The sequence below is a fragment of the Dermacentor andersoni genome, chromosome 6, assembly GCF_023375885.2.
Source record: "Dermacentor andersoni chromosome 6, qqDerAnde1_hic_scaffold, whole genome shotgun sequence".
Lineage (NCBI taxonomy): Eukaryota > Metazoa > Arthropoda > Arachnida > Ixodida > Ixodidae > Dermacentor > Dermacentor andersoni.
Window position 1 is genome coordinate 6,260,782 of NC_092819.1, and position 11,506 is coordinate 6,272,287.

General features: G+C 43.1%; 2 protein-coding genes across 2 annotated transcripts in view; one reads left to right on the plus strand and one right to left on the minus strand.

Moving 5' to 3' along the window:
• Asap (ArfGAP domain of ASAP) overlaps nucleotides 1-4,597 on the minus strand; it is a 156,387-nt gene extending 151,790 nt beyond the window's left edge. Inside the window, exons 1-3 of the mRNA XM_050170315.2 lie at nucleotides 4,035-4,597; nucleotides 2,761-2,833; nucleotides 1,720-1,806 (exon numbers count right to left, since the gene is read on the minus strand). Coding sequence (XP_050026272.1) covers nucleotides 1,720-1,806; nucleotides 2,761-2,833; nucleotides 4,035-4,160 — 286 coding nt within the window. The 5' untranslated portion in view covers nucleotides 4,161-4,597. The remainder of the gene's footprint in view (nucleotides 1-1,719; nucleotides 1,807-2,760; nucleotides 2,834-4,034) is intronic.
• A 129-nt stretch (nucleotides 4,598-4,726) lies between these two features.
• Nucleotides 4,727-9,609, plus strand: LOC126521656 (transcription initiation factor TFIID subunit 13-like). The gene is made up of 4 exons (XM_050170377.3): nucleotides 4,727-4,935; nucleotides 5,052-5,124; nucleotides 5,264-5,361; nucleotides 8,815-9,609. Exons 1-4 carry the CDS (start codon nucleotides 4,906-4,908, stop codon nucleotides 8,986-8,988), a joined length of 375 nt encoding a protein of 124 aa, XP_050026334.1. The 5' UTR covers nucleotides 4,727-4,905; the 3' UTR covers nucleotides 8,989-9,609.
• Nucleotides 9,610-11,506: the final 1,897 nt, after the last annotated feature.

Genomic DNA, 11,506 nt, shown 5'->3' on the forward strand with positions numbered 1-11,506 from the left:
TGCGACTTGCTCCATACGATGGCCAACAATGTGCATTTGGTTGCATCCTCCCATAGTGTTTATACATATTTTTAAACACTGTTATGTTTCGCCTACGACGTGCGGTATAGCCGGCGCCGATGCAACGGACGCCGGGGCTTCGTTCACCACGACGGACATCTTGGCCAGTTCAGCGCTGTCCCAACGCCTCCTGCTAAGCGTGTCCAGACATGTTTCAATGCCACATGTCTTTACGCGCGCGCGTGTGTGTGTGCGTGCGTGCGTGCGTGTGTGTGTGTGGGTGCCCACGCTTGTCAAAGCGCGGCAGCCGGGGAGAGGAGCTCCCCAACTGTGAAGCGAGGAGGTCTGACCGGCGCCGGCCCGACGGATACGTCGCTTTTTGTCACAACGTGTCCGCGCGCTGCCGTCACGTGCGCCTCTTCCGAGCCGTTCCTTCTTGCCCTCGACTCCGAGAGTATAAAAGCAGCTGCCCCCGGACGCCAAGAGAGAAGCTTCGATTTATTCAGTCGAGTAACGTGGTCTCCCGTTTCTCCACTTCGGTCGACCTGACCGGCCGCTCTTTTGCGATGCTAGAATAAACAAGTTGTTCTGTTAGCAGTCGACTCATCCTTTGCCAGGACCTTTGGATGCTTCCAGCTGTGCCCCAGGCCGCCAGGCCAACGCTACCCTTGGGGCTTGCGACCCATTTGCAACAACATTGACTAAAGTTAGCTGGGACACCCTCTATATCTACAGTTAAGTGATGATGCTCAATCAAGTATTTATTTGATTTGAGGGTAACGTCAAGATGTGTGCTGCAATATTGCAGCTGTTTTAAGACATGACCCTCCATCCTTAGCACTCTGGCTGCATCCATTGCAACAAATTTCGCTAATGTGCCAGAGCTATGAGCCATGGCACACCTGTCTTTCCTCAGATACTGTTCATGTCCAAGCAAGCAGCAGCTGGCCCCTCGAAAGCATGGCACTGAGTTCACAGGCCCCAGGCTTGGTCGATTCTGGAGAATATCTTTATTTTTGCTTGTTCTTTTCTTTTACCTCACCTGTTGCTTGATGATCAGTGACAAACAATAGTGCTTGCTTTTAACATTAGAGGTCTGGAAAGGCACAAGGCTCCAGTAGACTGAGAGACTGGAAACATTCAATGCTAGTCTCAAATACCTTGTTGAAAGCCAGTTTAGCGCTGTCTGTAAGTACTTCATGCTTAAATGTGTTTTTGAAGTGGTGATGAAGTGGTCAATGCCCATACTTGATGGCCAGAACTGTAGCTATGACTACACAAAAAATCACAATGTGATGTTAAGGCTGCACTCATTCATTCAGCTGCCATTCCATTCACTGTAGAACACTTCATCTACATTGTTCAAAAAAATACGACTACACCAAACAAATAGTAAGAATGCCCAGATAACAATGATTGAACACTGTAATAGAAGCATCATTTTATGAACATAAAGTTTAAACACCCATTTTTGTTTGGAAGTAACTGTAGTAACTGCACTTCGATGCTTAAGTTTTTATTTTTCAGTATTTTTAAGGTAGAGGAAATTGTACTTTCCACTTTGGTTAAGGTGAGTGCGTTACAAAAAACTGCACATTACATAACAACTTTCTTGTTTCTCAAAGTACACTTTTAAAAGAATAATAAGCCCGAGTGATGAAAAAGGGTGTGTTTGCCGAGAAGAAAAAATATTAGCTTATTAAAAAAGTATACACATACCAATGTCGTGCTCTTGATCTTTTGTGACTGCATTGGCACCCAGCCTTTCGAGAGCCTTGGAAAGGTATACTTCGTTGTCGACATGAGCTATTTGACAGTAAAGAATAACTTATTACTGCGGCATACAGTGAAGCATGTTTAAAACCGTTGCATCTGCTATCCATTGTTGCACAAGTAAGACCACAGTTAATGTTTATTCAGCTTCAAATGTACTTATTAAAATACCCAAGGAACAGAACTTCTGCAAAAGCTGAATAGCTGAGTAAGCCATTTCTCACCCCCCTGTATGTCAGAGGCCTCCACATAAAACTGTTATAACAGAGATGTTACTACATTTACAAGCATAGTAGAAAGTAAATGAGACAGCAATGCTATGCAAAGGATAGTTGCATGCGTGAGAATGGGTTTGCCTTAATACATATTTATATTTTTGTTTACCCTTCACTCAGTGTTTTACGCCAAAAAAGAAGAGTGCAACTCTGCTGCCACGTTGGACTGTCCCAAGTGTAAAACTAGCAAGCTGCCCACTTGGTCCGTGGTTTTGTAGTGATGCCTTTTTCTGTGCTAATTCCTTTCGGCACTTTTCGTGTTCTTTCGGCACTTTTCGTGTTCGTGAGTTGCTACGTTTGATGCTCCGCCCTGGGCGAACCATCGCTTGATCATTCACAAATGGGAAAAGTGCCAAAAGGCATTAGCATCTGGAGAAGACATAGTTACAAAATTGCAGCCTTGGAGCTCCTTCCTCATCATTATGATTTTTGAGAATTATGATCAATGGTCAAACAATGCAGTGTGAGGGGAATTACTCCTCTTGCATCTGTAAATAACTCCCAATTTCAACATGCACTTTACACAGCTTCTGCACATGCATGACATAAATAAACAAATGGGATATGCTAACAAAATCCTTATTAACTTATGTTATTAGAAAAACCTGGCATGCGAAAAGTGAACAAAGGCATTAAATGGTGTATTATGAAAAAACTGGCAAATTATATGGAAAACAAAGTTAAGCATAGAAACGAGGTGACCTGTACTTACTGTTTCCACTGTTGTAAACTGCTTTCACAGCCTTTTTCATCTTCGTCAATCCATCCCGATCAAAATCAAGTGTCTGCAAAAAATTATCACGAAACTACAACTCTATTCTCCAGAAGCAATAGCATGCTCCCCATGGAATTCCAATATTCAAATCAAATGTCTACTTTACGTAATGAATGATTACAGTGTTTTTGTTCAACAGAGCAATGAATTGGACGTTCGTTCATTGTTATCGTACTATGTGCAGCACACCCTAACGGGGCTAACACTCACTGGAAACGAAGACACAAACTGACGCACACACACAAAAAGTTTGATGGTTCCATGTCACCAACTCCCAAGCATCTGGAACTTCCGCAGTTGCCGAGCACCAGGCCGGGAGCGTGCTTGTACTTATTTTACCGGTAGTTACCAGGCGGCCGCACTCGTGTGCCTCCCACAGCTGCAGCGGATGCTCGACTATTTCGCCAAAGCTGTGGTTGGGCACCAGGGGCACCGCAAATCTCTTCAGGGCCGGCTTTCGAGGTGAGAACCCGTATAAAACAACCGAGCGCGACGTCGTGGTACACCTCTACCCGTTAGGAAAAAACCGGCGAGTTTCCGGCGGCACCGGGATTCGAGCCCAGTACCTTCCGTATACGAGGCGGATGCCCTACCATGTCGCTACTTCGGGTGCTTTTTTTTTTTTTTTTTTACTACTACTTCACTACTTCAGTGTTCTTAATCATGTGTGACAATTGCACAGATTATGCCGTTGGCAAGCGATGCCGAAACCAGCTTCGCGGCTGATGGTAGTAAAGATGTGCAGATGTTTATTGTCCCTTTTACAGCCATTACGTGTTCACAAACGCAGCTATCGTGCAAATCGTTCTGAATGATAGAAAAAACGAACGGCGAGCTGTTGAAAGCGCCAAATTTTTAATACTGACGCAGCTTCAAAAAGTGTGCGCGCAGTGATTTGGTTGATACGAATATTATTTCAGCACTAGAGCAATGTTGTTAGCGAAATCTCCTACGCGTCGCGCTGAAAAAGCACCAGCGCGAGTCATAAGCAAAGGAATATGAGAAAGAGGAAGTAAATAGAAGTGGTGTTACTGAAAAGTGGGTGTGTTTCCCTTCCCCCTCTTTCTTCGCGCTTGGGATCTCCTTGTTATCGAGCAAAGTAACTACACACTTGCCAGCACTAGTAGAATAAATCGTGAGCGTGCTCAATTTAATATTTCTCACGCCTATCGACGATTGGTCACGCTTCGAAGGGCTGCGATGTGCCTCACCTCTTCGAGTAGATTAACACTTTGGCGGCAGTGGTTCATCTTGCCGACGAAAGTCGACGTGGTCGGCGAGTTGTAGTCCTCCTGCGTTTCGGAGACAAACTCGTCGACGCTCATTATACCGGGCATCGTGGTATTTATCGGCGCTCGCTTCAAGACCGATCAAAGAGACAGGATATCCTCCCGTTGGAATCGGTCCGGCTGGCCGACCGATAGGCCGCCTCGACGCTTCCCCGGCGTTTTCGGAAGTCTGCGGCTCTCAGGAACAATAGGCAAGATGCCCACACAACACGTAGAGTCGTGGCTCCAACATTTTAGACTCGAGCGATCGGCGGGATGCTCCTCGCAGGTTGGCCTAAACAAAAACATACGTCGCTTGACATGTCAAGTGCGGCGCACACTTGACCACAGAACCATACAGAACACCTACATAACCGCCCAACTGGCCCAACCTACCAACGGGGATTTCTTTCTGTCTCTGCCGATGGTGTCGTTTTGTCGCTTCCAAATCTAAACAGCCCTTTCGCCACACGCTTACATTGCGACTTGTCTTGTGCAAAATAATGAATAGTAAGTATTGTTGCTTTTATAGAAATTACAAACCTATCACAATAATTTGCATTAAATTTTACCATAGTCTTGTTTTACGCATGGCATTGCTTCCATAGAGAGGTTTAGTACGAAACGGCACAGTTTATGGTTTTGGTTCCATGTGCTTTCGGCAGGTTCTTACGGTCACTTGTCTAAAGTTGCGCTGTGGAAGCGCTTTGTTTGTTTGAGGGGCGATTTTGTTAGAGGGGCGATTGTAACGTTTTTCGTGTTGATTCTGCCATTGTTCTACTCAACGGGGCTCAACTATTGGAAGCGTGTAAGCATGGCGGCAAGTGATGACGCTTTTGACCAGGTAAAGATTGACGTAACCGTGCAAAGGTTGCAAATTTCTGCTGGTGTGCTATTGTTTTGTAAGCAAGCACGCTGGACGAAGTGGCTAAACTAACGGCTGTATAATCGAAACTTCAGTTTGACGATGACCTCGCTGAAGGGGCCGAAGTACAAGCTGGGGACAGGCGCAAAAGACTGTTTTCGAAGGAATGTAAGTGTGTGTGTGTGTGTATATATATATATATATATATATATATATATATATATATATATATATATATATATATATATATATATATATTTATGCTTTGACAAACTCAAAACATTGTTATAAAACCTCGCGATTACAGTGAGGTGCATGATGTACGGGTTCGGAGACGACCAAAATCCGTACACGGAGTCTGTGGACCTCCTGGAAGACCTTGTAATCGAATTCATTATTGAAATGGTAAGTCGTACATGACGTGTTTATATTAACATGAAATTGAATATCACCTTTTTTCGCCTATAAATATGTAGTCTAAATGTGCCGCACCAGCAGTTCATGTGTGCGTTAGCTGCCGTTAGGGTCAGTGAATTACAACGGACGTCAAGGATTCAGAAATGTGATTTTTCTTTTTTTCTAGTCATCACCTCACCAGCTGCAACGACGTTACGAAAGCATTCCATCTCAAAAGAAGAACTTTCCCCATCCCTCATCCCAAGCTAAACAAAGCACAGGCAATCACCCTTTGCCTGTTACACGTACCCCTCATTAACACGTAGCCACAGGATCTACCTTAGTAACAATTGCAAGATCTGTAAGACTTGGGTAGCATCGCTTCCCCGAATTCTATTGGAATGTAAACACCAATCATCATCATCATCAGCCAATTTTATGTCCACTGCAGTACAAAGGTCTCTCCCCAAGCCTGTCCCCTGTCCCACGCCAACCGACCCAAACCAGCACCCACAAATTTCCTAATTTCATCGCCCCACCTTGTCTTCTGCCGTCCTCGACTGCGCTTCCCTTCTCTTGGTACCCATTCTGTCATCCTAATGGTCCAAGGGATATCTACTCTACGCATTACATGACCTGCCAAGTTCCATGTTTTTTTTCCTTCATGTCAATTAGAATGTCGTCTATACCCGTTTGCTCTCTGATCCAAACCGCTCTCTTTCTGTCTCTTAAAGTTATGCCTAGCATTCTTCGTTCCATCGCTCTTTGCGCAGTCCTTAACTTGTTCTCAAGCTTCTTTGTTAGTCTCCAAGTCTGCCCCATATGTCATCACCGGTAAAATGCACTGATTGTACTCCTTCCTTTTCAACGATAACATTAAGCTTTCAGTCAGGAGCTCAGGATGTCTGCCGTATGCGTTCCAACCCATTTTTATTCTTCTGTGAATTTCGTTCTCATGGTCAGGGTTCCCTGCGATTAGTTGATCTGGGTAAACGTACTCCTTCACAGACTCTAGAGGCTGACTGGCGATCCTGAACTCTTGTTCCCTTGACAATCTATTCATCATTATCTTTGTCTTCTCCATATTAATCTTCAACCCCACTCTTACACTCTTTCTGTTAAGGTCCTCAATCATTTGTTGTAGCTCCTCTGCAGTGTTGCTGAATAGAACAATGTCATCGGCAAACCGAAGGTTGCTGAGGTATTTGCCGTTTATCCTTACTCCCAAACCTTCCCAGTTTAATAGCTTGTATATTTCTTCCAAGCACGCAGTGAATAGCATTGGAGAGATTGTGTCTCCTTGTCTGACTCCTTTCTTTATAGGTATCTTCCTACTTTTCCTGTGTAGAATTTAGGTGGCTGTGGAATCTCTGTAGATATTTTCCAAGATATTTACGTAAGTGGTCTGTACTCCTTGATTACGCAATGCCTCTATGACTGCTGGTATCTCTACTGAATCAAGTGCTTTTTCGTAATCTATGAAAGCCATATAAAGAGGCTTATTGTACCATTTTTTACGACTTCCTCAGTCTTTCTCACGTTATAATTTAGAATATCCCCGATTTTCGCCTTGTTGATCAGTTTTGACAGTTCCGCGAATTCTATCTTATCTCTTGAGTTGAACACTTTCATTCTTTGTCATTTCTTTATTAAGTCCTTTGTTATTTGGGAGAGCTTGCCTACTGGTTGCCTTGGTGCCTTGCCTCCCACTTCATTTGCTTCCTCTGAAGCCAGCCTCGCTACGGTTTCATTCGTTAGCTCTATGTCATCATCGTCATCTCTCTGTTCTAACGCTGCAAATTTGTTTGCAAGTACCAGCCATAACTCTAAGTTGGCCTGTTTCTCCTTGGCCAATTTTACTCCTTCTCTCTTCAAATTGAGGTGAATCCTAGCCCTCACTGACCTGTGATCACTGCACTGATACCCTACCTATCACTTCTACATCCTGCACTATGCTGGGATCGGCACAAAGTATGAAATCAATTTCATCCAATCCTCCAATTGCGAGTTTAGCACTTGTGTGTCATTCTGTGCAACTCATTTCTATCTGCTTTGAAATATTACCTAGTTACTGAAGTGTCTGTCTTAATTTATGATAATTATGTTTGCTGGCAGAAAGGAAGATTTCTATGCATGCTGTAACACTGCAAATGTTAGTGTATGTTTTGTGGGTAGAGGAAATTTGCACTCTTAGGGTGAAGCCAGCTGACACAAGAGAGGGGCGTCATGGGAGGTAGCTGGGCGAGGGCTTCATCTGGCAGTGGACATAGGTAGGCTGAAGATTATGATACTGGCATATTTTTCTTTTTTCTTTGTAAATTCATTTCATATTTGGAATTGATTTCTTTGGCACATTATAGCCTTACTTGCTATGGCACTATCAAAGTACACATTTCCGTATGATGTAAATGCAGTTGCCCTGTCTTGAGCCATGCTTATCAACCACGTGTTTTTGCTTGCAGTACTCTGCAGTTTTGTGTAAAAATATTTCAATAGATACTATGGGGATTGAGGTATGTCTCGGCATCTTTGCGCGGGCATCTACCTATTGTGTCGTCCTTACGCCTCTCCCCTTTCCACTCGCGGTGGTTGTTGGCGGTGGGGGTGCTCGCGTCGCCATCAGCGGCTGGCCGCTGCCAGCAGATTGAGCTTAGGAGAGATCCGTCCCAGACAGCACTGGGTACTTCACGCTTTCCTCTCATCCACCTTTGTCTCTAGGACTTGAGCTCTTGTACGGTGCCCAGCATTCTAGTGAACTCAGGTAGAGTGCACCCTTACGAGAGGAGCACTCAACCGGCAGAGGTTGGAATTATGGCGTGTGCAACAGCAAGTAGAACGAGGAATCGGGGCACGCACTGACAAGCACTTTGTTGGTGCAATTTGCATATCCTTACTTCCCTCTGTACTTCCTTGCTGTGGCCTAACATTTTGGAATGGTACACATCAACGTACAAGACTGTCTATGATGCATGCTATATATATAGTGCACCGAGTCAAAAAGAACAGACACAACAGTAGCACTGGCTTCTATCTGCAGGACTTATTTTTCTAGGAGGGATATATATGGCACAACAGTTCTGTGGAATCCCGCAAGGTGGAGGAAGGTTCATGAAAGGAAATATTGTCATCCACTTGTATGTAACATGCGCTACAAAGGGAACTTGCAAACTGCAAATGAAGTTCATCCTGGTCTGAGCCAGGATGAATTTTCCACAGCTACGAAGCTTTGTTTCTGAGAAAACTGTATGGATTTCCTTTGTAGCTTTGTGCTACATACGGGTTGATGACAGTTTTTCATTTAAAGAATGTTTTTTTCTTCACACAGCACGTACGTTCACTTTAGCACAAGAAAACCTGTAGCTGGAAGTCGGCACCATTGTTGTGTTTGCCCTTTTCATAGTGTGTGTCTAGCTAAGCAGTTTTTTTGTACCATTATTTTATTGTGTAAACTTCTCCTTTCAGACACACAAAGCAATGGAGATTGGGCGGACAGGCCGTGTTCAAGTGGAGGACATAGTATTTCTAGTGCGTAAGGACCCTCGAAAATATGCACGTGTTAAGGACCTTCTAACCATGAATGAGGAACTGAAGAAGGCTAGAAAAGCATTCGATGAAGTGAAGTATGCATCAGTATAGCCTTCTTTCATTATTCTGTTACTTCAGTCATTGTAGCAACTGATGTGTGACCTAACACGGAAAAAAAGAAGACATTTCAATATCACTTGCATATTGGGACATTGTAAAGTTTCATTACCTGAAAACAACAGCAAGCTTGAAAAAGCCGTAGTTGTACCTGTGTATAAATAAATATATATATATCTACAAGTCATAGATTAAGATATGTGCTGCAAAATAAATTATTGAGAAGATAATTAGTGTAATTATGTTAATTATTCAATTAAGCATTCTCATTTCTCACAGAAGTAATGGCCACCTTAACAAGAAATTTGGATCATGGGTTAGAATGTAAAAAAAACAAGAAACCCTGTGTGCATGTGTATGTGTCACATAACTCACATAAATATGGTTCATTAGTGTCTGGAGTGATGGCTTTCATTAAAAAAGTCACAAAAGTCAAGATAAATTCATAGATCATTGTTATAAAATGACAAATGTGCCACTAGTGTTCAGAGCACAATCTACATAACAGAATAGTAATGGTGCTACTCAAGGTGTGGAATCTTCTGCTGATGCACATTATCCTTATGAAAATTTGTCATGTAATAAATCAAGTAATAAAATTTTATTGCACTTGAACACACAAAGTGCCGCTCGACCAGATTAATGGGGCTTTATGGCACAAGAGCCAAAGAGCACTTCAAAGAGAACTCGGTGGTTTTGCCAATTGGCACTACTTGCAGACATGTGTCACCCCCTTTGTGCCACCTTTAACTCACTGAAGGTGGCAGAGCATGACCTCAGATTTTCAGCATAGTGCAGGATGTGGCATCACTATGTGCCAGTGTATAGCCTGTGTGCACCACCTTTCTTTCTTTTTTTTTTTTTTTTTTTTTCTTGGGGACTATTGCTGAAAAGGCGCCCCATCGTCTGTTGCGATTCTCTTAGTGCCTAGGTTATCTCTTGGCACAATAGAGTTTCTAAATAAATACCCTAGAGGGAAGTGTGACGCTAGTGTCTACAGGGGCTCTCCTTAGCGTTGCCTCAACCTACATAGGAATGATGGGAAGTACAGGCTTCGGATTGACTTCGATCTTTAGACTAGCGGCGTTTGCTTGCAGCGCAACAAACGAAGCTACACTTGAATATTATTGCGCAAAATCAAATTTAATTTCTGCAGTGTCTTATATAATTCACAACATGTTGCATAAACTTTGGATGACTTTGAGATTGAAGCACAGTTTACTATGGTTTACACCAGAACACACCAGGGTATGCATTCTTGTGCAATTCTGTTCCGGATTTAACGCCGGAGAATAATTATTTATTTTTACAACAGCAATAACAACTGTGCATGTGCTTATATAAATATACTCAAGTATTTATGGAAATAAAGATTTTGTATTGTGAGAAAGTGTTGCGCCCCTGAGAGTAATGCTACAAGTGTCATCTGCTACAGTGCCTGCTCGCTACGAACACAACATTTTTCTCACGTACGACAGGCACTTGCGAACTCTCTGTCTTTTGAAAGGCGGCATCGGCTGTCACGATTGCTGAATGTCTTCAAGTACTTTTAAGCACATCTGCTGCAGTACATTTGTGGCCTCCTACGAGTATGCTTCATTATAATTTATATTGACGTACCGCTTCCGAAGCGTTATGTCGTGGCTTTGCACTTAACCATTTTGTGACACTAGACTACAGCCAGGAAGCAGCAACCTTTCCTACCACAGGTAAGTTTGTGTTCTCAAAGTCCTAAAGCATTTCAATGAGCACATAAACAAGCAATGCATAATAAAGCCCTCAATAAAATTTGATTGTCAAGCCACTAGAAGTACAACTGTCTATGCCTTGTATCAGTAGTGCCTTCTTTTTCCTATTCTGAAGTTTCATAAAACATGTAACGCTACACTGCCAACCTAACGCTTAAGAAAACCAAGGTCCAAACGGTCAAAACATGTTCTTCCAACATTTACGATGCCGTCGCTTTCTCGTCAGGGCTTCGACACCACACCGCGACACAAACATAATCCCAGCCGCTGGCCCAGAGAGCTTTGTGTTGCACTGTCCCATTGCAGGTTATAGCATTTGCGTTTGGAGCGAAACCAAAATTGCCAAAAAAGACTAGTTTGCCCAATCTAGTTTGCTGTACTTCCCATCATTCCCATGATGGTTGAGTGATCGCAGCGCCAGATTTCCCTTTAGTTATACTACTGTGAAACTCTATCCTTGGCACAGAACAAATGCTGAAAGATATTCAAGGGGTTTGGGAGCTTTCAGTGGTTGTTGGGGAGCTTTCAAGAGGACCTTGTCATGTGCTTCCTCTGATCCATCATGGTACTCCTTAACACATGGTGTATCATACGTGATACACATAGATAATATAGATTAGAAAAGAAAAACCCTGCATAACTACCAAAATTTATGTACTCTCTAGCCTTGAAATACATACAAATTTAGCACTGCAAATAACGTTTGAGGTGCTATTCTTCTATAAAATATAAGATGGCAGCTTGTTACACAATGAGCAATATGT